Source organism: Pelmatolapia mariae, linkage group LG6 (assembly GCF_036321145.2).
Source record: "Pelmatolapia mariae isolate MD_Pm_ZW linkage group LG6, Pm_UMD_F_2, whole genome shotgun sequence".
Lineage (NCBI taxonomy): Eukaryota > Metazoa > Chordata > Actinopteri > Cichliformes > Cichlidae > Pelmatolapia > Pelmatolapia mariae.
In genome coordinates this window covers 34,690,869-34,717,098 of record NC_086232.1, presented here as the reverse complement: position 1 = coordinate 34,717,098, position 26,230 = coordinate 34,690,869, and the positions used below count along the sequence as shown (strand labels likewise).

General features: G+C 41.2%; 2 protein-coding genes across 7 annotated transcripts in view; one reads left to right on the top strand and one right to left on the bottom strand.

Annotated features, from left to right (window-relative positions):
* Window positions 1–14,831, top strand: part of tsc2 (TSC complex subunit 2) — a 33,843-nt gene extending 19,012 nt beyond the window's left edge. For 3 of the 6 annotated variants that reach the window (XM_063476699.1, XM_063476700.1, XM_063476698.1), the window contains exons 26-42: window positions 200–340; window positions 3,644–3,805; window positions 3,905–4,066; window positions 4,928–5,040; window positions 5,143–5,385; window positions 5,634–5,882; window positions 6,542–6,631; window positions 10,003–10,157; window positions 10,850–11,457; window positions 13,208–13,286; window positions 13,360–13,446; window positions 13,539–13,725; window positions 13,842–13,981; window positions 14,066–14,144; window positions 14,235–14,326; window positions 14,409–14,507; window positions 14,599–14,831. In XM_063476699.1, the coding sequence (XP_063332769.1) occupies window positions 200–340; window positions 3,644–3,805; window positions 3,905–4,066; window positions 4,928–5,040; window positions 5,143–5,385; window positions 5,634–5,882; window positions 6,542–6,631; window positions 10,003–10,157; window positions 10,850–11,457; window positions 13,208–13,286; window positions 13,360–13,446; window positions 13,539–13,725; window positions 13,842–13,981; window positions 14,066–14,144; window positions 14,235–14,326; window positions 14,409–14,507; window positions 14,599–14,757 (2,845 nt within the window). In that variant the 3' untranslated portion in view covers window positions 14,758–14,831. The remainder of the gene's footprint in view (window positions 1–199; window positions 341–3,643; window positions 3,806–3,904; window positions 4,067–4,927; window positions 5,041–5,142; window positions 5,386–5,633; window positions 5,883–6,541; window positions 6,632–10,002; window positions 10,158–10,849; window positions 11,458–13,207; window positions 13,287–13,359; window positions 13,447–13,538; window positions 13,726–13,841; window positions 13,982–14,065; window positions 14,145–14,234; window positions 14,327–14,408; window positions 14,508–14,598) is intronic. The other 3 variants (XM_063476702.1, XM_063476701.1, XM_063476703.1) reach the window with 2 other exon arrangements.
* A 677-nt stretch (window positions 14,832–15,508) lies between these two features.
* The window catches only part of pkd1a (polycystic kidney disease 1a), a 72,891-nt gene continuing 62,169 nt past the window's right edge, over window positions 15,509–26,230 (bottom strand). The window contains exons 50-56 of the mRNA XM_063476696.1: window positions 26,061–26,172; window positions 25,554–25,679; window positions 24,022–24,193; window positions 23,641–23,931; window positions 21,283–21,417; window positions 18,924–19,247; window positions 15,509–18,779 (exon numbers count right to left, since the gene is read on the bottom strand). Of these exons, the coding sequence (XP_063332766.1) occupies window positions 17,772–18,779; window positions 18,924–19,247; window positions 21,283–21,417; window positions 23,641–23,931; window positions 24,022–24,193; window positions 25,554–25,679; window positions 26,061–26,172 (2,168 nt within the window). The 3' untranslated portion in view covers window positions 15,509–17,771. The remainder of the gene's footprint in view (window positions 18,780–18,923; window positions 19,248–21,282; window positions 21,418–23,640; window positions 23,932–24,021; window positions 24,194–25,553; window positions 25,680–26,060; window positions 26,173–26,230) is intronic.

Genomic DNA, 26,230 nt, shown 5'->3' with positions numbered 1-26,230 from the left:
TCCACCTGCTCATGTTGCTCTGGTTCTCTGGTGATGATTCCTGCTGTCTCCTGGTATACTTTTACACCACACTTCCTCCACACTCCCAAACCACCACCCTCACGATGACCCCCGTCCTCTCACTGCCCCAACGCCACCGTTACTCCATCTTGGGCCCAATCCCCCTCGCCCTTTGCCATGGACACTCCTCACCACTCAGCTTGCGGGCAGCAAAAGTGGCAAAGGCAGCAGCAGCGGTAGCCAATAGCAGCAGCTCTCCAGTTAAAGAGCTGAGGGACCTTTCAGCCATGGACGCTTTCCGCTCCCGCAGCATCAGCGTCTCCGAACATGCGGTCCGCAGGTTAGACAAGAGCCTTCTGGGTAACAAAACAAAAACCAATAACAACCCAAACACTTACTGCTTTCTTCATGGGATTGATGGGGTCTAGGGTCATTGTCTGTCTTTGGGGAGGGGGGGGTGTTGTTGGGGAGATTTGTTGCCAGGGGCACCTGAAGTGGGTGGTGCATGCTGGAGGAAGGTTTATGTGTCGACCTTTTTGGTTTGTTTTGGGCTGTGTTTATATTTGTGCTGGTTTAAATGTTGTTGTTTTGTCTGATTTGCTTTTGCATGCAGTGTTTGTTGAAGGTATGGGAAAGCATCTTTTCACATTATTGATGTTTTTCACTTTGCTCTAACACAGATTTTTCTTTTTTTTTTCTTTTTTTTTTTTTTACATTTTGCTTTGATTTTATTTGTATGTGTCTTTTATGTGCTGGGTGTATTGCTGACTGATTTTGATTGGCCTAACAACAAGTGAATGGCAGAAGGGACTGGTGCAAAGCATGTCTATTCACAGTGGTGGGATCTTTATAAACTTCACTGTAAAAAAACTGCAACCCCCTACTTTGGCTCCCTCTGTTTGGTGTGGGAGCACATCTGCTTCTTCGACCAGTGACTGTGGCAACAGCAACACAACAGCTTTTGTTTGCTTGCTTGTTTTGTTTTGTTCCACTGAAACATCCACTGTACTGCTATGACCATGGCAATCTCCTAGTGTGGGATTTCAGAACTAGCTGGGTTGAGATGAACTTTTAACAGTTTGATCAACACATCATTCACATCACCACACGCACATCCACACAAACACTCTTCCTCACTAATCGTCATATGCTTATCTGTCCTTGGCTGACTTTCTTAGGCATCTGGAAGAAGTACACTGCAACATTGCAGTTGTTAGATGAGGGTGCCCATGCCAATTGATTGTCATAGGTCATACTAGTATTGCCACCAGATGGCAGCACCAGCTCAGTACTTAATATGCTTAAAAGTACTGTTTAATGTTCAAAGACAAACTCAAAATTAGTGGGACTAAACAACTGCAATGTTGCTCTCTTTAACCTGCTTTAACTGTTGACTGGCTGATAATCTGCTTTTGCTCTCAGAGCTGATTTTTTTTTTTTTTGTGAACTGGGTTTAAAATTCACCTCCATGTGGACACTTACTCCATCTAGCATAACGTGACCGCATTCAAAGCTTTCAGTCTTCAAGGCGACATTTTCATTGGAAAAACTGTATGGGATTAGATAAGCTTACATTTGTTTTTCTTTACTTTAAATTGGATAATGCAATAGCATGTGATGGTATGACAAAGCAGCAAAACCCGAACTGTTTCAGTCGTGAGTCTGTCATGGTCATGTTTTTGGAGTATGTGTCCATTAAACACTGAAATGAAAAATAAGTCATTGTCAGTAGAAGAATAGTAGTTATGAAATGTGATTGAATAGTTGCTGATACACATTCTGGGACTTGAGAGATTTCTTTGAGCCTCATACAAAAGATCTACGCACCAGTATAGTGCCGCTATGTGTGCCTATATTTTCATGCTCAAAACATTTAAAGTGAAAACATTATTTATACGTAAATCTTTGAAATTCTGAAAATATAGTTGTATTCCTGCCAGCCCAGACCTTCCCTAACCTTTATAGAGTATTTATATTTGACCTGTAGGTAAGAAGAATGGAGGCCTTAAACAAAAACAAAACAAAACAAAAAACTAAGGACCTCTTGCTCTCTTTTTTTAATCCTTTGCGTCACTACTTTCTTGTTTTAATATTTGATGTTTTCTTTCATTTTTGCATTTCTTTATGATTTGGCTTTGAAAAACAGTCTGCATGTCTTTAATACTCCCCGCTGTGATGAGAAGTAACATCTCAGATGGGCTGGAGTGTTGCTGTAAATTGCTTATTTTGAGCATGTTTACTTCTAAGCAGCAAGCTTTTAAAACACGTCCATTATCTCCCTTGAGCTGATGTTCACATCTGTAAATTTGCTTCCAAACTGATTCTTGTGTAGAGCATGGAGAAATGCTTCTTGTGAATACAAAAAGCTGCTGCACAGTGAATGCTAATTGAAAGATTTGACTTCAGTGGAAACATTAACATACGTTAAACATCGAGTCACACGTAGCTTCTACCTGCTGGTTTTTCTGCATCAAAATATTACAGATCCTTTTACCCTCGCAGAGAGAGCTTTTCTTACATTTAGAAGGAGAATCAGTGTGGTATCAGAGCATGCAAAGCCATGTATTACTTGTCCCAGCATGTGTCTCTGCGTGTGCACTTAGAGAAAATGTAATCATCATATGGTGGTTGAGCATAAGAAGTTGGGTCCGTAAATATTTAGACAGTGAGTGTACACAATTTTGCCTCTTTACGCTATCAATACAGTCAACTTGCAGTGAAGCTGTCAGGAGGTGATAGACGTGTAGACTTTCAGCTTTCTTTCAATCAACTGTTTTTTTGCATACTCTCTATACTATAACTAACTATGTAACTCTGCACATCAGACGTATTTCTGCTACTATTATCAACGGTTAAAACTGTATAAACACTAGTGACCCTGTTCCACTGGGATATTTACATGCTTGCACTATCAAAAATTTCTTCACGGTGTTTGATAAATGATGTGAAATGCTTTGGATCAATAAATTCTGCCTCTGTCTTTAGTTTCATATGTCCACATAATCTTGTTAAAGAGTGGAGAGTGTGGAATAACTCAGTTGTATTTACCTAGCATAACAATAGTTATCTCTGGGTTTTTTATGTTGTAAGGCCTTATAATTAATTGAAACTTAAGGGTTGAAGTTAGGATTTGGTTAGGGCTATGGTAAGGCTTGACGCTTATGTTTTATTGTTAACCTTTGGGTAGAAGGCTTGGGAATGCATTAAAATCACTAAACTTGCCACATACTGAGTTCCCAGCAATAGATACCAAAGTTTACTTCTGAGCCAATGGCTGTAGTTCCTAAACGGTGCAATATTTTGAGATACTAGAGTAACATCTTGATTGCTTTCTTTTAGTACCGATGTGATGGTATACAGAGGCAAAAATGCAAAATTTGTAATCCTTTCCAAATACTTATGAACCCAACTGTATACAAATGAATGCACGTTTCCATGTGTGCTTGTGTTGAATGTGATCTAGGCACGGACATGAGCACGGGTGATTGTGTGATTCTTCTTGCAGTTTTCTCTGCACCAATAAATCAGAACCTGCATGTTTCTGTGCACTTTACATATTAAATATGCGAGGAGCTTGTACCTTCATCTCGCTCTTCTCCACCTTTTGCTGTTCTTTATTTGTCTCTTTGTTTTCACCTTTTAGGATGCACACCTCAACCACCACATGCAGTCTGGGCTCTGCCGATGAAAATGCAGTAACTCAGGCCGATGAGGGGCTGAAAACTGTCCACCTAGAGCTCACAGAGACTTGTCTTGACATGATGGCCCGATATGTGTTTTCCAACTTCTCTGCACTTCCCAAGAGGTTGGAAGAATTTATTTATTTATTTTTTTAATGCTCATATTTTGTAAAAAGAGTTGGAATAAGCAGCAAGAGTGATGATTTTGGCCTCTGTTCTCTTAGGTCTCCCATCGCAGAGTTCCTGTTAGCAGGAGGCCGCAGTATGACCTGGTTGGTGGGCAACAAGTTGGTCACCATAACAACCAGCGGAGGGGTCAGAACACAAGCGCTGCTGGGCCTGGACATGGCTGATCGCCTGGGAGGAGGAGGAGGGGAAATGACCAGGTGATGCATGCTTGCACACATACTAAAAGGAATTTGTCTGCTTTCAACTGCCAGACCTCACTCTATCTATCACCCCTTACTTAATCAAAGAGGTGCTCCTCTTTAACTTTCTTCCCTTTTTTTTTTTTTTTTTCTTCCCGGTGAGCCAAAAGTTAATTATGAGAGCATTATGCTGCTCTAAACACAGATTTTTTCCTACTCTTGGCTCTGTGTAATGTCAATAACATTGAACATTAAATGGCTAGCACAAAACTGTCAGCATAGAAGCCCCACGCACCTGTTGCTGAGACGATTTGTTTCAGAAGGAAAGCCATTTAAAAGGAGAGTGACCAACCCCAGAGGTTGAACTGATTAGCTGCCTAGAGGCCCAGAAGAAGATGAATAAGGATTGTTTTGAAATGGGAATCATACAAAGCTACTCTATTAGTCCAAGAAGTCTAAGAATGAAACGATGGAGCTGGAAATAAACACAATAAACCACCTACCACATGGCATTTACCCTGTAGTGCCACCATGGGTTTGACATTTATCCTTCTGAGTAAAATATTTTGACATTTAGTGGATGAATAGCCATGAAATATTGATCTAGACCCCACCCCTTTAGGATAAATTGCAATCATTTTAGCTTAATTCTTAAAGACAAAATGTCTAATAAAGAAACAAAACATTTTTGCAACCTACAATTAAGAAAAATAGCAAAACTGTTGACTTTAAAGTGTCAACTTAAATATTTAACAATTACAAAATTAACAAATTCCAAAATGATAAACTAAGTTGGTGATCAACAGTGTCACAGAGCAGCTAGCATGCCTGCAACCACTTTGGATTGTTAGCAATAATGTTGCTCTCCTGTTCCCGCAGGTCAGACCCATCACTACACACCCGAATGACCAAAGAGGCTCCAGCCAAATTGGAGTCACAGTCAAGCCAGCAGCACAACAGAGCTGCACGCATACGAGTTCGCTCCATGTCAGGTAGAAATAAAAAAACAAATATGTTTTTGGGAAATAATAATGATGTTGTGCTTTCTCTGATTGTCTGACTTTACAATAAAGAAATCTGACTTTGACTTACAGGTGGTCATGCTCTACGTGCCGGTCCAGCTCAGAGTCTCAGTCCTCTGGTGTCTCCCTCTGAGGGTGAGTTGACTGCTCCACTCTCTCCCTCCTCTGGTCCTGCTCTGGATAGTTTAGGTCCATCCTCTTCCACCTCTGCCACTCCATCTGCGCCTCCTACTCTGAAAGACAACCCCACCTTGGCTGAGTTTGCCCCAATGCTCACACAAGGCTGGGCAGAGATCTTCATACGCAGACCGTCAGGTATGTCACCATTAAGAATATCCCCTCTACAGTTATTGTAAAAACTTTCTGTGTTTCGTTATTATGCGAGTATTGCCAGAAGGTGACTGTTGGGGAACAAAAAAAAAAAAGAATCATCCACATACCTTTCAGTGCACTTTGGTAAATGATTGGCATTCATTTTAAAGATACTTAATTTTCTGCTGTTTGTGTTATGTGCTCCCTGACACACTTGCTTTCTGTGCTGGGCTCTAATACTGTCATCACAGGTAACACAAGCTGGCTAATGTGTTTGGAGAACCCACCTAGCCCTTTCTCATCTGAGCTTGGCAACATGCCGCTGCAAGAGCTCTCCAGTGTTCTGATGGCAATGGAGGGAGTGAAGGAACCTCCCACTCAGACAGCCAGTGCTCCTGCTAGCACAGCTGTCCCTGCTCCAGCTCCTGTCTCTGAGCCCCTAACCCAAACACACAGCAGTGTTGGAGGAAAGGCAAACCTGATTCAGCGCTCCAACACAGGTGAGAAATGGTTTGTCTGGCATAGAAAGCAAGAAATATCAGAAAGTTTGTGACGTTTTTCTCGTGTTGAATAAGAGGTTGTATAAGTGCTGATGCGTTATTGGTCCCGAAAAATTTGGATCCTGCTGTTATCGATGAAATTAAAAACAGCATATCCAGATTAGGAAGCTACAGTATGATGTAATGTTACGCTTGAATGCATCCCCTCTATCTGCGTGACTGCTTGTCCTTGATACCCTTTTAATGGAATGCTAAATTGCCTGTAAGTGTTGGATTTGAGCCTGAAGGTGTTCAGTAGCCCAGCTTGGATTCACTCAGGTTATTGGTTGTCAGATATCACTGCCTTAAATCACATGTTCTTTTTTTTGCAGGTGCCTCTGTTTCAGTGTGGCGTTATTTTAGTCATTTTATTTGTTTTGGGGATCCATTTCAAGTTTCTTCAGGACATCAGCCCCCCCCCCCCCCCCCCCCCCCCCCCTTTCTTTCTTTCATCCTTCTTTTCATTTTATTTTTAACTGCACTTAAGATTTCCTCCGTTGTTCTGATTGGTTTCTTTACATGTTTCTTCATCCTCATCACCCATGCTGGTTTGTGATTGGCTGCGGTGTGTTATGTGGCTTCATGTGCCACTGACCTGTCCTCTGGCACTTCGCCTGCAGTGGGTGGCTCTCTCTGCTCTCTGGGTATGGGCACTGCCCCCCCAGGCCCACCAGCCCCTGGCAGGTTGCACAGGAGCATTTCCTGGGCAGGTACCGTCCACCACGTGTGTGACCCCACATCTACACCCCCCCCCCCCCCCCCCCCCCTCCAAAAAAACCCCCTCCAAAAAAACTCCTGGTGCAGTATATTTCTTCTCACTTGCACAACACAGCAGTCTGCAAGCACAGATTAGGAATCTTTCTTTAATTATATTCCCTAATTCATTTGAGTTAGATGAGAAGCTTCATACCAATCTCATATCTGTCTATTGTTTCTAGTGAGGCGACTGTTAGCAAAAAGAAGGGAATGCTGTTAATCCTGCTTTTAAGACCAGAAGCATTGGAGCTATGCAGAGTGAAGATATTAGATCATTACAAAAGCTGAAATGTAAAACAATTTTTTTGTGGCTTTATGGAAATTAAGTGTCAGAATTTTCTTTATTCAGTTGAATTGGGCTGTGATTATACGCCCTGATGATGCGGACCTTATGGATGCAATTGAGCATCCATACTTGCAGGATGGCTGCATAGTTTTTGCTCTTTTTGTAGTGTCAGAGCAATTTAAGCAGCAATTGTACTCTGCAGCAGACGGAGACTGCAGCAGACACCACAAACGAATAGTCACTGTTATTATATTCATCAGCTTACAGTCCCCTGTAAGAGTGTGTGTAGTTAGTCCATTGTAGTTTTGTGTGTCCAGATTAGAGCAGGGCGATATGACCAAAAATATTTATCACGATATACATTTGAAAATTTGCGATAACGATATAACTGACGATATAATTGACACTAGACAAAATACTTTACAACTCCACAACTTTATTAGTGCAAAAAACCCCATCAATGTATTTTCACTTAAACAAGCAGCTGTTTTTTATCTGCATTAAAGTTATATAAAAATTTAACAGTGCAAATGCAAATTCCTTGCTGACAGTTTAACCAAAAGGCATTTCCAGTGGAAATTGGCCGACATATCCTCAGCATAACCATGTATAATATCCACAAAACTTAAAAAGAGGTTATAAACACACAATACCTGTGTTATATGTTGAAGCACAGTACGTATCACTCTGCGAGGCACCTGCCTACGATAGCCGTAATGCTCCGACAATCCATCAAGCGGTGCGGGTTCGTAGCTTAGCAAAGTCGTACTAAAACATTTGACAGATTTTCGAGCGCCGTGTACCACATAAAATCGTTTCGAGGTCAGTAAACACAACCAGAATTCATACATAAGGCACACGGGATTATAAGGGGCACTGTCGATTTTCAGAAAAATCAAAGGATTGATTTTAAGTGTGCCGTATTTTCCAAACAACACGGTAATAACGACGGCCCGCTAGCATGCTCTACCAAAAATAGTGCTTTGTTGTGTATCTGACGGACGAAAGCTAAACCAGTTCCACACCACTGAAGTTGCAGCATTTTTACAAACCAATTCGGGTTCATCCGTTTCATTTAACGATCCACTTTCGCTCTTCTCATTCTGCGTCGTCGCCATGTGCGTATGTAAACATAGGCACTGCGCATGCGCGTTTTACCCATATTCTATCGCGATATTTCATTTTCCTATTGTTGCCCAAAATTACACCGGTATTACCGTGAACGGTATGATATAGCCCAGCCCTAGTCCAGATGAGTCTGAACAGTTACAAAATTACTGGCAGAATATCCACGCAGAGCCTCACACCAGTGATGAATTTGTCTCACAACCTTAGAGTGCACTCGCGGAAACTATAACATGCCTGTTAAACACAGAGCCTTGTGTTTACCAAATGCAAAGCATTACTCATGCTAACACAGTAACTAGAGTACTTTTGGACCATTTTCCAACCCAGAAATATTTCCCCCTACAACTACTTTCTATAAAAAATACAACCACTAGCTGAAATAAATTCACTGTACCATTTTCAGAACTTGGTGTTCTTCTCTCCCATTTATTTATTTATTTATTTATTTATTTATTTATTTAGCCTGTCTCTATGTAAAAATGAAATTGAAAGATGCCCTCAACTGGTGACAGTTTTCTTTTGCTATCTTCAGGAAAATCCAGTCTTTTGGGGATTCCTAGGACATAGGCTTTTGTCACACAACACCTGTGTTGTTGAGCAACTTTGAGTTGTTGCTTTCATATTTAACAATTGACAGTTGTACAGTTTTTTTTTTTCTTCTGAAAGTCATTTCTGTAAAGTTGTGAGACAACTAATAAAGTCTTCCATTTTTAAAAGAAAATGCTGCGGTATAAAGCTTTTGGCAGTAGTTTTCGCATTTAACAGATATGAGAGTGAAATTGGTTTTCTCATCTAAGTTTAGACAAGAAAATTCCCATGTTTTCCAAAAGGTCTCCTTTTAATTTTAAGAAATAATGGGAAGGACCATCATTTTCCATGGATTCTCAAGCACACCAATCACATTGTGTTATGCGAAAGAACTGCTGTTGCTTCCTTAAAGATTGTGCAAGTATAGATACTCAGCATTTCTGCTTTACCGTTAGTCTTCTATTAACACGGGGCGGGGGTTTCTCTTACTGCTAATGATAACATGTCTGCGCTGGAATCAGTCAGCCAAATGACACCTAAAGATGAATCGTGATTCAGTTTTTGGTTTCTTTTGGGGTTTTTTTGGGGTTTTTTTGGACATCTTCTTCATTATATTTTTTTCTTCCCGAATAAGTTTTCTAACCCTTCTGTTTCTGAAATATACTCCCAGGTTTTGACCTTTAACCTCTGACCCTCTGATGTTGTCAACAGAAAAGCCCAGACCTCATCTAAGCAACATGATGCACTTCCTTGCTTTACTGGTTAACCAGTAGGGTGATGAAGACTTTTTCTGAGCTGCAGTTTGGGGGATCTTAAAAAAATCAAATGTGCCTGTTTGTGATTGTGTTTCTCTTCTTCTTTGAATGTGTTGTTTGGGAGATGCACGACTGGTCTGGGCTGCTGTTGCAGTAGCTGCAGTGCGTTTGGGATGAGATAACCAGCAACCAAAACGATGCATGCAACTTGATAGAAAATGAGTAAATGAACTAGTGATGCTGCCTGCCGCACTGATAAATCTGCCTCTGATCTCAGTGATTTTATGTTGATGTCACTGTAGGTCATGATCTTGCACATGGCTTTGTTTCTTTTTTTTTGCCTGAGATTGGTCATCAGTGTAGATGTATATGATTCTGTTACAATGACTTATTTGAATTATTGTGTGTTTAACCTGAATTGAGATTTTAGAATGTTTGTGAGGTGTTGTTGTCATGATTACTACTGACAGCTGATAAAATCTTTAGTCTTACCACCTGCATATTTGTGTGTCTCTGATTGTGTGACTAACAGTGGACAAGACTGATTTGTGTGTCTGTGTGCGTGCATTGCTTTCATATACCTCCATTGACTTATAACCCACATGGTTGTGGCTGTATCCTCCTGTAGACTCTGTCGTGGTGCTGGAGGAGGGATCAGGAATTGCTACAGCAAACACGCCGCCTGAATGGTTGGGGAGTGCAGAGTTTGAGCCAATGTTGTCTGATCCAATCTTCATAGCTGCTGATAAGTTTACAAAGACTCCCCCTGAAACACTCAGCAGGGTAGGACCATGTTCACCAAACCACACACGCAGACTTAATGATGTCTTGTGCAGCATTAAACAAATCACCATGTGCACATTCATTAAAACACTTGTTGTGGCTTTACTGTCAGTGCCTGCACCTACAGGCTGTTTATTCCATCATTTGCGTCACCTGTGCTATTTGATTATAAACTGTCAGCTTTTTTTTTTTAAAGTGGCTTTCCCTTGCCACTGCTGTAATGGGTGGCAGCCAAGTGGAGTGCAGTTCTGATGACTCACTTAGCAGCGCCTTTAACAACCCATGCTGTGCTTTGGCAGCATGTTAAAACCATAGACTGTATATAAAAGATGGAAACAGCTTGCAGGTTCTTGTTGCAAAAGGAAGTCTGATTGTGTCATCCTACTGCTCACTTCTGTGACCTCAGAAAGGACTTCAGTGTTTAATGATTCAAAACAGCATGACCTTCATTTTCCAGATTATTTCAGGGAGGAATTTTGTGTCTCATTTAATGTCAAAAAGATGACAAAAAAGAGATGAGTTAGGGTATGGCTAATTTGTGATTGACATGGCTATTTAGCTCACACCCTCCCTCTCTGTAAATGCTAATCAGGAGTTAAACTGGTGGGTGATGTCACAGTGGGGTCTGTGGTTAAAACTTGCATACTTTCATTGCAGTACTTTAAATAAACAGCTTTTGTTCCCACTTTCAGTCCTCCTCCACCTCAAGTCAGGATGATGAAAAGTCAACCCTGGAAGAAGTAAGTGAGGGAGCAATTCCAATCGATCAGCCCCCTTTTGGACCATCCACTCCAGGAAGCCAGGGGCCTGACCTTCCCTTCCAGACACACACTCAGTCCCAGGGTCATGGACTCAACAAGTCCAGCTCCTCTCCTGAGCTCCAGACATTACCTGAAGCTTTTGCCAAGGCTGCTATGGAGTCAGAAAGTGCAATGGTTGACACGTCACGGCCTAGAGCACCCTCAGACGGCATGCCTCAACCCCAGCAGCCCCAGTTTGTGAAAGAAAAGGTAGAGGGAAACACTGGAGTGGACACTAATGTAGCGGGAGGTCCAAGCCCAGCAGGTGAAGGCCAAGCTGTATCGTCATCTCAGAGTGGAGGAGCGGGAATGAGGTTGTCTTTTCCACCAGCACCAGTACAATCTGCACCCATCTCCCCCAGTGGAGGCCACCGGCCCAGAGGTCACACAATCTCAGTCTCAGCCCCCTCCTCCAGGAGGGAGAGGCGGACGGAGAGGGACGCTTACCACAGTCGACCTGGTCCCAGCAACACTGAGAAAATCTCTGGACTGAGCCCCAGGTATTGCACGATTTATACAAGAAACTGCTGCAGCTTCTGTGATGTGTTTCTGCCAAATTAATGATGCAATGTATCAAGTAAAGTCAGTAAGCTCATTTTGACTTGCAAGATCAAAAGTGTCACCCTGTTAGTGAGTAAATTTTAATTATGTCCTGCAACTGTGTTTTTAAATAAAAAAAATTTTAAGGTGATGAAACATCAGAACGTGGACAGAAACTGTGCAATGCAGCATTTGGAAATAGTTATGAATACCTTCTAAGAACAGAGACCATGCATAGAGGTGTATTTCCAACCCCAGTTCCAAATAATTTGGGACACTGTTTAAAATATAAATACAAAAAAATTTAAGGATTTGAAAATCTCATTAACCCATATTTTATTTGGAACAGAAAGCATGTCAAATGTTTAAACGGTCATTTCGAATTTTATGGCAACAACAGGCCTCAAAGTTTGGAGAAGGCCATGTTTATCACTGTACAGCACCCCCCCCCCCCCTTTGTTTTTGTTTTTTTAACAAAAGTCTGTAAAGGTCAGGGATCTAGACTTTGGGGAGAGGAATGCTGTCCCATTCTTTTCTGAGGATTTTAGCTGCTCTTTTTTGATGCACCAAAATGTTTTCAGTTGGCAAAAGATCTGGACTGCAGGCCAGTTCAGCATCTGGACTCTTGTACTATGAAGCCATGCTTTTTAATTGATTCAGTATGGGGTTTCTCATTGTCTAGCTAAAATATTCAAGGCCTTCTCTGGAAAAAGGCTGAAACCTGTGTGTATACCTTTCAGCATTGACGGTCCCTTTCCAGATGTTCACACTCCTAATTACATACACATTAATGCACCATCAATACCCTAATCAGATATTAAGGTTTTTGAAGTGAGTGCTGCTAACAAGCCGGATGGTCCTTCTCTTTAGTCTGGATGATGCCTTGTCCACGTTTTCCAAAAAGAATTTCAAATTTCCATTTGTCTGACCACAGAACAGTTTTCCCCTTTGCCTCAACCCATTTTAAATAAGCTTTGGCCCAGAAAAGATTGTGGTGTTTTTGGACCATGTACACATGTGGTTTCTTCTTTGTGGAAGGCACTGTATTCACAGTGATTTCTGGAAGTGTTCCTGGGCCCATGCAATGATTTCCATGACAGAATCACACCTGTTTTTATTTCAGTGCCACCTGTAGGGCCTGAAGATCACGGGCATCCAATGTGGCCTTCATGCCTTGTCCTTTGGATATCTTGTTATCTGCAGCATATAATATCACAAATTCAGAAAATCTGGAGAAACCTCTGTGCACAAAGTCTTTGGTATTTTATGCCGAGGAACATTATTTTGAAATTGTTCTGCAACCTCGTCACACTTTTTTTTTTCTTTTTTTTTTTCTTTTCTTGTTTTTGATTGTTGAACCTCATCTTTACTTTTGTGAGGCTCTTTTTACATGCAGTCATGTTACTGAGTCATGTTATTTGCATTTTACACAGCATCCCAACTTTTTTGGAACTGGGGTGGTGCTTATAATTGTAATGTAATACATAATCCATATAAACAGCTTCTGGTACCAAATATCTTGTTTCCATGCCAAGAGATATCTAGACATTTCTATTCAAACATCTGTGTTGCTTTTATTTGGTTCCTTAAATTGTGTTTGTAGTCCAGGTTTTGTTGACCAGTAACATATGAGGTTCAATGAAGGTAGATTGCCTTGAATTTACATATCCATGTGTCTAAACTGACTTTCTTTCTTCTTATATCTTCTAGCTTTGTGTTTCTGCAGCTCTACCACTCTCCTTTCTTTGGGAATGAAGCCAACAAGCCACTTCTGCTGCCCAAAACTCAGGTAACCTGAATTCTCTCCTACACCTTCTTCTGGATCATACGGCGTGGTTTACATTGTGTGTTTTCTGTCGTAGGTGATTGACCGTGCAGTAAAGGTTCTGGACCAAATGCCCCCTTATGACACCCATAAAATTGGGGTGGTGTTTGTAGGAGCTGGTCAGGTGAGGATGTGCTGACTGTAGTTTTGCTTATCACTGCCGTATAATTTCTATATTTTCTGGCTCAATGTCTTGATCCTCTTCACTTTCTTTAGGTTAACAATGAAGTCGCCATCTTGTCGAACGAGTACGGTTCGAACCGCTACGCCTCTTTCCTCACAGGTCTTGGCAAATTAATCCATCTGAAAGACTGCGATCCAGACCAGATTTTCCTTGGAGGGCTTGACCAGTATGGAGATGATGGAGAGTTCACCTACTGCTGGCATGACGACATCATGCAGGGTTAGTGTGTGTGTGTGTGTGTGTGTCAGGAAAAACACACATACAGTATTTATTTATTTTTTTCTCTACAGCCAGTCTGTAATTTGCATATTATAAATGAAATTATGTCCTTGCAGCTATCTTTCACATAGCCACACTGATGCCAAACAGGGAGAGCGACAAGGGTTGCTGCAACAAAAAGCGACACATTGGCAATGATTTTGTCATGGTGGTGTACAATGACTCTGGAGAGGAGTACAAACTGGGCACAATCAAGGTAGACACACACACGAGCACAGTAAAAGAATCTGAAATTTGCTGTTGATATTCTGTCTTTTAATGCCCATTTCCCTTCCTTTAGGGTCAGTTTAATTTTGTCGAAGTCATTATAAAACCACTGGATTATGAATGTAACCTCGTTACCCTCCAGTGCCGCAAAGGTGAGCTAATCATTTCTTTTTCTGATCCTGTTCTTCATTTTTGTCAGTTTTGTTTAACTTTAATGAGTTCTTCTTTATACCCTCTTTCAGACCTCGAGGGATTAGTAGACACAACGGTGGCAAAAATTGTTTCAGATCGAAACCTTCCCCTGTTAGTCAGGCAGATGGCTCTGCATGCAAATGTAAGTCTTTTATCTTCTTACATCTAGTCAAACACACTTTGCAGAGGTGACACACATTCTCGACTCTTCTCTCTCTCCTCAGATGGCCTCTTTGGTGCATCAGTACAGAGCTAACCCCTCTGACGCATACGCCTCTAAGTGGTTAGCAAGGTTACGACACATCAAGAGGATCAGGACCAGGGTAAGACCAACATACAAAGTCTTCCTCATCACCACTACTTGCACTTAATTTCTCTCATTTCAACCTGTTTTACCTTATTGCTATAACCTAGGCTCAAGAAGCCATCCAGTCTCGCTCAACTCCCGGGATTTCACTGACCCAAGGGCAGAGCAAACCTTTGTCACAGAGCAGTGCTCCAACAAATGTGGAAGCCACTGGACAACGAAAAAGACTGGTGTCCACTGTAGACGATTTCACAGATTTTGTTTAATTTCTCGACAAGAAATTAAACAAAAGACGAGACAAAAGTATATGAAGTGAATAAAACAAACTAAAAACTTAAAACGTGGCATTGTGCTCATTTTTGATCCACAAAGAAGGAATGAAAGCCCAAGTGCACCTTTGAGCATTCGTAAGTCTGAGTCAAAGCAGGTATAATTATTTTTCTAACAATATACCTAATAGTAATGTAAAAGAGTTTACTCATGAATCAGCTGTCCCCCCTTAGCGTTGGAGTACTCTGTAGTGAGTTTCTGCCCATTGTTTAGATGACTGTCCAGCTGTTTTACTGCTTTGGGTCAGTCTCACTTCTCTAAGGGAGTTGTTTTCAGCAACAGCGGGGAGCTGTTTTCAGTGAGAACAGAAAAATCCTTTGTACACAAAAGACAAAGGGAGAAATTTGTTCCAGAAAACTTTCCCAGGAGTTAGTGAAGGCCAGGGACGGAGTGAATTTTAGACACTAGACACTATGAACACGACAAACTGTTACTGTTGTTTATGTAACTCCTGGATTTGTAAATAAGAAACTGTTTTTTTCTCTTCTTCAACTTTTCAACCTACACTGATTATAGGATTGGCATCGACAAGTACCAAACATTGCGGCAAATTTTTCAGCAAATCTGAACGTACTGCACTAGCTACAGGTTGGAAACCAAGTACTTAAGCTAGCATTTGACATTTTTTTAAAAAAAATTCATTTTGCAAGAAGTTCAGCTGTCAAATTCTTTATTTGACTTTGTCAAGTGCAAAAGCATGAGAAGTGCGACAACTGCAAAATACAAACGAGAGCATATAGACAAATCTTTAACGCTGCTTTAAACAAAATGCATTTTACAACAGCACACAACGGTGAGCTTTGGCACTAAACTGTTACACGCAGAGCAGGAATATAATGCTGGTGGAGGTGGGAACTGCCGACTGCTGTGCTGTTTGGGGTTTTCTATTCGCCGTCAAAGAGTAAACTGATTAAAAGCTTTGGCTGTAGTACTTCGATTACACCAGTGGAACATAAAACTCTGAAGTTTGCAACACCAGTGCTCGACCTATGTGTACGTTGCTGCAGCACAAAAATGACTGATCATGAAAAGCAAAAATATACATCACAAAGCGCTAATATATACAGAAATGTACACACACAGAAGAAGAAAAGTTCCCTTTTTAATTTCTTTTTAAGAGCACCTGTAAGTTTGCTTTATGCTCTTTAACCGTGGTGTTTTGTATGAAAACAGAGGGGAAAAGATGTAGGCTAAATTAAACTGACATGGCCATAAGTACCTTTTTAACGTTTTCTATTTTAATTTAATCCAAGGCAAATTCGATGATGTACAACTTCTAGAGCCTTGCTGAGAAAAGGGAGGGAGGGAGCAGGGGTCATGTTGACCATAGTTGCATATTTTAACTACTACATATCAGTTTTTGTTTTTCCTGGACTTCCTTACAGGTTTTAAGAAAAGGGTGGGTTCCCTGAGATCTGCCCGCTGGACACAAGAAGTGCGCATGTTGAACAAAATAAGGCAAAAACATCATCACCACAAAGAGCAAACAAAAGTACAAACAACTGCAAGCTACTGCTTGATTACTTTGATAATACTTACTAGGACGTTTCTATAATGTTGCTGTAAAGGCATGACTTGACACACGAGAGTTAAATATGGGGTTTGATATCAGCTCCATTAAAGAATAAAGTGCAAGTACAAGAATGAATGAATTATTTAACTGGTGTGGTTAAAATCTCAGGATGCATAAATGATACAAAAGCTTTGGCAATGTTTATAATTAAGATACAGTATGAGTGAAGCTTTCTCTATTGGTTTGGATACCAAGCTTATTATTTAAACCACACCTCATTAAAAAAAAAACCAATACTTCAGAACAAAAGTGCTTTTAAATTGCTTCCATATGGAACAAAACACAACAAAAAATAAACAATTAGGAAAGATAATCAGACTGGGAGTCATTATAGCTTTATAATGGGAGAACTTGTGTAAATACTCAGTATTGTCTGTTTCCTTGTCTACAATTAGACTTATCTGTTCAGTATCATTTTCTTCACACTAACCTTGCTTTTCACTTGCTACACCTCCTTGTCATTGGCTCCTCTGACTTCATCTCTCTTATCTTCAGTCTCTCCAATCATCTCCGGAGAGGACGGATATATTTGCGCCCTGAATAACTGGCTGCTGGAATCCCAACAGCATTATGTCTGTCTGTGTGTGTGTGCGTGCATGCGTGCGTGTGTGTGTGTGTGTGTGTGTGTGTGTTTTCACCTGTAACCCAGTGGGCTGAAGTGTACCACACGTTCCTATTTGCTGATATGTTGTCTACAGTGTTATTTCTACACATGTGTACACCTGCATGTGCGTATATCTGTGTGCGCCTGCATGCAAATTTGGGACAGGCCACAGGTACCCATGGTGACCAAAAATAGAAAACGTAACAGTATGTAGACAGATAACATAATTGAGAAATCACACGTTCTTTCTGAGATACACAAAAGTCTGACTGCATAGAATGCTTTCAGTTCATTGAGTCTTATGGTGAGCACTTTTCTGCGCTCCTGTCAACGACCCCAGGTAACCTCCAGGGTCACATGGGATCAGGGGGCAGTTTTGGTCCGGGGAAAACAATGAAAAGAACTTCTTGGTTTCACTGCTGACTTTATGTCCCCTTAACCAGCTCAGCTAGCATCTGGTGACCTGCACCTTGAGAACTGAGTCGGGATTGAGACGGATCACTGCTTATAAACCTGCAAAGTCTTATTTTATTGCTCTTTTTGTCTTTCAGTACCCCAAACTCCTTGTTTGATCCTTCTTGATTCTTTCCTGTAGCTCATCCTTGTACTTTCACATCTATTAGTTTCTGTCCTTTCCTTGGGTTTAGAGAGTGGCATCTGAAGACAAAACCTGCTGCCCATGAGCGCCTCCTCTCGTCCTTAACCCATCATTTTAAGTGCACATCCTTTTTCTCCACCTTTCACTTCTTTTCATCTGATCTGCTCGTATTTATCTAAGTTGGGTGCACTTTGTTTTTGAGGGATGGGGGTTTGCGTTTCCGTTTGCGTGTAGGGATCGTGGTTGTGTGAGCTGGGTGGTTGAACAGGCTTGAGGAAGGGACGGTCTCTCTCTCTGCAGGAAGATCCCAGTTGCGTGTAATGGGCGTAGATGGCAGGGAAGGGGTGGGTGCACGGGTGGATGGAAGAGCTGTAGGTGTTTTTGGTGGCGGGACATGGGAAGATGATGTGTTTGCTGATGACAGGGGGAGAGAGGAAGAATCGGAGGACTTATCTGTGACTGGTGTGGGTGGAGGCACACTGATTGAAGGTTTGGCAGACAACTGGGGAACAGGGGGGTTTGTAGAAGCAGAGGACGGTCGGGGCTTCAAAAAGGGAACGGGTGTAGCTACAGGAGTCTTTTTGGGGATGGCAGCACTGCTCCCACATTCTTTTGGAAGTTCACTTTTATCTACCTTTTTCCCCTTCCTGCTCCCTTTGTTCTTTTCCTTGCCACGCTTTTGTTCTTTCCAGGCTTCCCCTTCCCCTCTCTGTCCCCCTTCGCTCCTACATCCCTGAACTCCATCGTCTCTCTCCCTCCCTCTACGCCTCCTTTTCCTCTGGGCTCGCTCCAGTTTACACTCAATGTGGTACAGATCCTCTGTCGTCACAGTGACACGGTCAAGCTGTTGCAGCAGAGCATCCAGGGTGGGGAGGAGTCTCCTCAGAGAAGCTTCCGTCTCTGCTCTCTCTCTCCAGCTGTTACCTCCCACCACCACTCCTGGGCCAAGGCCCAATCCAAGCCCCAAGCCAAGTCCCAGGCCGATACCCGGGGCTTCTGTGAGGCTGCAGGGGCTGGAAGACGCTGGACGCCACGAGGCCTCAGAGCCAGCATCAACACTGTCTGGGGTAGGTGGGGAGTCTGGACTGTCCAGAGGAGGCAAGCACAGGGACTTGCAGTCGCTGGTGGAGGATGAACGGGACGGTGGGAGCTCCATACCTTCGAAACGCACTTTGTGGCGAAACTAAGGAGAAAAAAAACAGGATACGATTTTGGGTAAAGCATTCAGATTTTGTTTTGTTCCAATAGTATATATGAAAAAGTTAATCCATAAATAAATCAACAAGAATTGTCCTTAACAGCTGTAGATATGAATTAGAATTTGTACCTCTTTGGCCCGACTGAGTCCCATCCACATTTTGAGTCTTCTGAGGAACAGTTCGACCATCTCGTAGTCTTGGAGATCCACTGCTGGGCGGTATAGTTCTGCCCGTGCACGCCGGTAGTTCCTCAGTAAAACAGAAGTGACCAACCACAGCAACACCAGGCGAAATATAGCAAAGCTTATGTGGAACAGCAGTGCAGAGAAAGTGCTGGGACCAGTAATTATCCAGGCAGGACGCCATGACAACAAGCCACACCAACCGGAACCCAGTAAGGACAGACTGGCTGAGATCACATTGCTGTAGCCGTCCAACACAGAGTGGAAGAGCTGGAATGGAAAAAAAAAAGTTTCCTTTTTATCAATTCTAAGACAATATTTGAAAAATAATAAGAAATGTAAACATTACTGATGCAGTATGAGGAAAAACTATTGATCATTTACATGTGATGGGCACATGGTGACTGGTAGGCAATGCATCTTTTTGGAATAGGGAACTCAAACCAACTGGTTACCAGTTGGTTGTATTCCGGTTATATCCCTATATAAATTTTTTTATTTCAAATCTATGAGGTTCTGGCTGATTCTGAATGTAAATATTCAATATGAATTTAAGATGACAATAGAATAGAATAGCCCTTTATTGTCACATGTACAATGAAATTGTGGGTGCTCCACACTAGTTGTGCAAGAATAAAACTGAAATAGTAAGATGGCAGGAACAAATAACAAACAGGAGAAATATATACAAAACAAGAGCAAGGCACATAATAGAGGAGGGGTTGCAAAGTGCTTAGAAGTAGTGCAAACGACTTGATGTGAATAGAGGCTGTGTCTGAGTGATGAGGGTTACTCGGACTATGGCTCAGATTGGTAGGGTGTGTGTGTGCGTGTGTGTCCGAATGGCCCAGGGGAAGAAGCTAGTTGTGAGTCTGGAGGTCTGGCACCTGATTGACCTCAGGCACCAACCGGGGGGCAGCGGATGGGATGCAAGGGGTCACCTGTGATGTCCCTGGGCAGGAGGAGCTGGCAATGGCCTCCAGGGGTGGAAGAAGGCAGCCAGTGATTTTTTTGGGGGGCAGATTTGTACTATTCAGTGAACTGCCACATCATCACAAACAGATTCCATGTAATTATTATGACCTCAATCAAACACAAACTGATAGCAAACCGACTCCATCTTACTGCTGTTTTAACAGTCTTGACACACCAAAGGCCCTGTGAACCCAACTGTGAGTGGTCGCAGATCTGGTCTGTACCCACAGTCACTCTTTCAAAAGCAACAAGAGTGCAAGATAACTGCACACCTTTTCAATAACTATGGTCATGCCATGGCATCCAACCACATTTTTGAGCCAAACGGTTATTTTAACACAGACTTCATTAAGAAGAATGTAGGCATACGGTACTTCTGCAGTGGCTTCACTTTTCAGACCCTTAAGCTAATCGATCTTTTATATACAGTCTATGCTTCTAGCAGCATGAGTAATTACACAAATACTCTTGGATGGCTTGTTGTGAACTGTCTTAGTCTATTTGTATTGCTGTGGCCCTCTTCTCATCTGCCAAAGCAGTGATTGCTGGTTGATGTAAAACTACTGCCACACCTAGTAGGAATGTGGCCAGAGACTGTTAAACTGTGAAGTACAAAGCATTTACCTGATGTTGACAGACTTCATCAGTAGTTGCAAGTTTGTTTGGCAAGAGTGTAAATGTTAATTTGTATAGCTGTGCTGTCGCTCATCCACAAAAGAGCTTAATAGTTTGGCAGTTTTTGGCTCTTTTCTTAAATATTATTAATCATCTTACTCTTCTATCATCTGGAAATGTCATGAAACACAATTATACTCCAGTTCTGAAGGGCTCTCTAAAAAAAGAGAATTGAAGGGAACATAATGTCTAAATAAAGAACAGTTAAAAGTCTCTTGGATGAAGCGGTGCCATTTACACAACAGAGACATTCTGCAGGTCATTATTTATTCCGTGCTGGTTTGAATAAATGATTAAAATATTGAATAAATGCTATTGTCATAATGTTCTCGTTCAGTAAAGCTGTTTGGCAGCAAGGAAGCACGGATGCTTTCATGCTGTAACAATAAAAGCAAAGCTGTATTATGCAATCTGTGCAAAAGAGCAGGTTTATTTGAAATTCTCTAAAGAAAGTGAACTGTAGCCATGACAGTGAAAGTGAACAGACCAAAAACAAGTAAACTGAACAACCTCGTGGGCGGACACACTTTGACAAGGTTATGTGCTGAGACAATGTGGACTGAATTTACAGTTTATTTGGTGTGTGCACATGTGTGTGCGGGAGAGAAGCTGAGCCAGAGGAAAACAGAATGAACAGAGAAGAGAAAAAACTGACCAGGTGTCCGGTGTGTGAGTAAGCCAGCACCAACAGCAGTAACGCCAGAGCAACTCCCAGCAGCTCCCAGACTGAGCGCCGCAGAGCTCTGCCAAATACGGCCCACTCACGGAGAAACCGCAACTGGTGGGACGCCTGCATGAGCAAGGACACAGAGTGAGGGAGAGCGGGGAAACAGAAAGCAAAAATATGTGTTTGGAAAAAAAAGTTATCTTGTAATTAAATCTAATTTAGCCAAAGGACACAAATGTTTCTCCATCACAAACAAATTTGGAGCCATTTTGAGTTTGTAATATAATAATATGTGTGTAGAAACAGTCGTACCTTTCTCACAAAATAAGTGCACATGCAAAAGTACCAGCAAATTAATAAAATATGGAGAAAAAGAGCTTCCTAATAAAATATGTTATGTAAGAAGTGTTTCCATATTGAGCTCAGGCTTCAGCCTACAGTTTATCAGACAATATTTTGTGTTCTTTACATTTAATTTAAAAGCTTTTTGTTTACTTATGCAGTTCTATAAGCACTCTTTTTGTTTCTTTTAGTCTGGAAAACTGAAAATAATACGCATTTCTTTTAAAAGATATGTTTACATTTTCTAAGCCAGCCTCATTTTTAGTGCGTACACACGGTCAGAGGTAGTTCTACATTTGTACTGTAAGAAAATACAGATTCTGGGTTTATGTAAAACTTTGATTTGTGGTTTAAGCACAGTTTTGTGTACATGTTGTGTTTATGAATGTGGCCCGCTGGATTGATCACTGCCAATCAAAAACAACCTAATTAATGGATTTAAACAGCCATCACAAAGCAACAACAAAAACTTGCAATTAAGCTTAACTACTTCTGCTTACTTCCATTTAGTTGTTTACTTTAACAATTTTGTTCATTCATGTTTTGCCTCTTTAAAAATAAAAAGGGCAAAAGAATATGCTTATTATTGCATATTGTTAGTTATGCTTTTTGTTCCTTCTTATTTCGCTTTGTGAGGCATCTTATCTGTCACACACTTTGATCTGTATTATACATTTAAAGATTATTTAAACTATCGTTGACACAAAACAATTGAAAAATTGAGTTAGATACATTTTTTATCCAGGCTGTACTCCAACTCTTGCCCTATGACTCTTGCCAGTCCCAGGCCCATATGCCCTATGACACTGGGATAGGCTCCACCCCCCTCCAACCCTGATAAGAATAAGCGGCAGAAAATGGATAATACTGGGTTCATTTGTTAGAGGTAAGACTTGAGATGCTCAGAGTAGGCATCACAATGCAAAAAAAACCACTGTATGAAGGCAAACTTGCAAGTCATGTAGAAATCACAGTCTCAAACCTAAGCATCAGTTCTTCTCATAAGCCTAGTGTATGGTCGTCACATTGGTTGTGATGTCACTATAGCCTCGCCACTGCTACTTGAGGGAACACCGTCTTCTCTGCAGTCTCTCAGAAACTTTCGATAATCTGAAAATGTCTGCTGACCCGTCAGTGAAATGTCTTTACTCTGGCAAACCACGTCACAAAAACAAGAGCTGAAACCAAAATGACACCAAATCGTGGTGCGCCCCGGTGACAGTGATGTCACTACTGTCGAATGAGTATAAAACAGGCTTTAAGTTACCTGTGCTGATAAATCTGAACAAACTGTCAGAGGTTAAAACACACTAAGACAATTCCTGTATTTCCATTATAGGTTATTTTATTTTGGTTAGATTTATGAGCAGAAATTTATTTATTTTTTCTCATTTAAAAAAAACCTTTACCTACAATGACGTTGATCTCTGTAACAGTAGTTTACCAGTTTAGCTCAGATCACCTCCTCGATTGGTAATGAAGACGTCGCAAATGTTAAATATATACGCTCTTTATTTTCCCTAAATAACTGAGCTCTGCAGCTTTCAGCAAACATCACTTCATCTTTAATAATCAACAGTGTGCTTGTTTGGGACTATTTTAGCTGTGAATTAACACAGATTTAGTTGATTAGTGAAGATTTACAACAGCAGCATTGTGTCTGTGAGAATGACTCTGTCAGCCAGAGCAACTTAACGACACACTGATGCTGTTTTTAATTATTTCAGAGATAACAAAGGAGTGCTACAGCGGTAGTGATAATTGCTTCCACAGACAATTCTTGATATTAGATTCATTTCATTGCTGCTTTTTGGTCTTAGATTGGATTTGTTGTCAATAATAAGAAGTAAAAATCATTTCAATTGTTTTCTAAATCGTGAATAATGTTTATCTTTTTTTCCTCTTCACGGCATTCCCAGATCGTTATACAAGCAAAAATGTCATAAACAACATGCAACATATTTCTGTAAAATTACCCTGGATTCCTCTTTCTTTCTTTCTTACCTTGAGTACCAGTATGAACAACAGCAAGGCAGACATGACGGTGTACATCTGAGTCTGTCTGGCCAGGGGGTAGAAATCTGTGAAGGTATCCCGAGGGTGCTTCAGGTATGATGTCCATTGCTGTTTAGCTATTATGCAGCGGCACAGGTGTATTCCGAATACAGATGCTGCTAGAGACAGTTTACAGATACCCAGGAGTCTCCAGGCTGACAGCAGGTACCTATAGCCTTCTCTGAGGAAGCCCAATACGCCCCGAACGAGGAAATACAACACCAAGGCGAGGAGGATGATCTGGAACCACAATTTGCCATTTTAAATATGATACTAAAGGGAAAATGAAACAGCTGTAGTTCAAGGATTCATGGTTATGGGAATGTTTACCATTAGAAGAAGCTGCAGGTCCAGCCCTGTGATTGGCCACAATGTGATGACAATGAGGTCGAAGCTGGACTGGGCACGCTCAGAGACTGGGAACTCAAACAGGAAGGAAAAGACGGCCAGCAGGTTTGTGTTTACGTTATAGAGAGAGAATTCCACAAACACGGCACGAGTCCTATGAACATGAAAACAACAAAACACACAGTTAGTGCACATGAGAAGATCAGGAGCCCACATTTAAGCTGATACCAATATTTGGTAATTTAAATTTCTGATTTACTGGCCCCACTGATATATCGGGCTCTAACCAGGAATCAAAATATTTCACATAGTTTTGGTCAGGTATCTGTTTTGATACTTTGATACTTGAGCTGATTATGTTATAGGTTTAGTTTGTTTGTTAGAAGAATGACACTAACAATTATTGACAGATTTACATAAAAATTCTTCCAGATGTGGGTCTTGGCCCAACTTAGAAGTGATTAACTTCTGGAATTGATCTGGGACCATAATTTTCTTTGGAACGATTTGTTTTCCAAGGGTGAGTACTTAGGGACATTTTAATGTCTTTGAGAAAATATCATCAATATATCAAAGCAGACCAGAACCAGGGCCTGAAATCATGCATGTTGAAGGGATTTTCAGCCTTGGAGGAGGTATGCAGACTGCTCTTGTATTTTATTTATGGCAGGAAGTTTTATTTCAAATGAGAAATAAAGGGTACAAACAAAAATGATTTGATCCAATTTTACTGGCGCTCTCCCCTGTGTATATCTGTACCCTAACACAAAATGTGCTGGGATTAAAGAGTTGTTTATACCACGAGTTATCATTCTTAGAAACAGTTGTTAAATGTTAGCCAACATTCTCAGTGCATTCAGCACTGGATTTTTTTCTGTCTTAATTTGATGTTTCATGTTTTACTGCCATACGTTAATTGATTGTGCAGTGCTTTAATTACTGCAGGCTCCGGGGCAAATTGAGAAAACAGCTCATGAACTGACAGTAAACCTCTGCTCAAGATTTTTAAAGCCAAGGCCACAGCTGTGTTTGATTCCAAACATTGTGAAATTATTAGCACAATAACATGTACCCAGTTTCTACTCCCTCGCAAATTGCCCCTAAATTTTGGAACAACCTGGTCAATGAAATCAATAAGCATGACCTCTTTCAGGTCATATCCTCACTCCCTCACTGGCCAGATGATCTCACACTTCGCAGGACCAGAAAGCATTTGTTTTTGTTCTTGGGCAAGGTTAGCATACACATCAGATGTGCAGCATGCCAACATCCAACTGAACTCCACGTGGGCCAGAATATGGCATGTTTAACTGTTTACTGGACTGAACCAACTGGACTTTGCAGGTCAAACTGGCTCAGCTCAGTCCACAGCCACTGGTGTGAGTACATGTTTAAAAAATGCAAAACACTGTGTTGTCTTGAACAATACAAAGGAAAATGTGTTTTAATTATTTTGCTGTAACTCAAACTTTACATGTCCTACTGCTGTAGTCATGTCTTCACATGATCACTACCTAGAGTCGAGCCAGTGCAGCTGTTGCAGCTGCTTTAAGTAGGAGGAGGCTTCTTCCAGGCTTCTGTTCAGCTGGTGAACCACATCTCTGCTGTTATACACCCCCATCCGATCCAAACGCCACACCCTAGGAAAACGTGTGGGAGAAATTACAAAAGAGAAAAAAGTGAACAGGGGACATCAAAGAAAGCCAGATGTTAAAAACAAAACTAAACAGAACATTAACATCCACCAGCTTGTCGTCAACCCATTTAGAATTAGATTTTGAGTTCATATCTACACCTTTTATGGATTTTTGCCTATTTGGCATAGCCAAATGGAAAAGCTCATAAAAGAAATCTGCAAGTCCAAAATGCATGTATGATACTTTATCTGAAAAGTAATATCTTCTGTTTTCTCTTAGTCTACCTCTAACGCTAAACAGGTTACCAATGACCTGCAAATTAACAATAGTTAATAACTTTTAATAGCCACACAGACACAAGCAGGTTTTCAATAATTTCCTTACCAATCTGAATCCATGGCACCAAAAACTGTACTATTATCCTCTTCTTTACTTGGAGATATGACCAAGTTCTTTCCCCAGAAAGATGATGTGTTTTCTGACCTAAGAGAATCTGCTAATGGAAAAGTTTTGAAAAGATTACAATGACGTCCATCTGCATTTATTTAATCAGT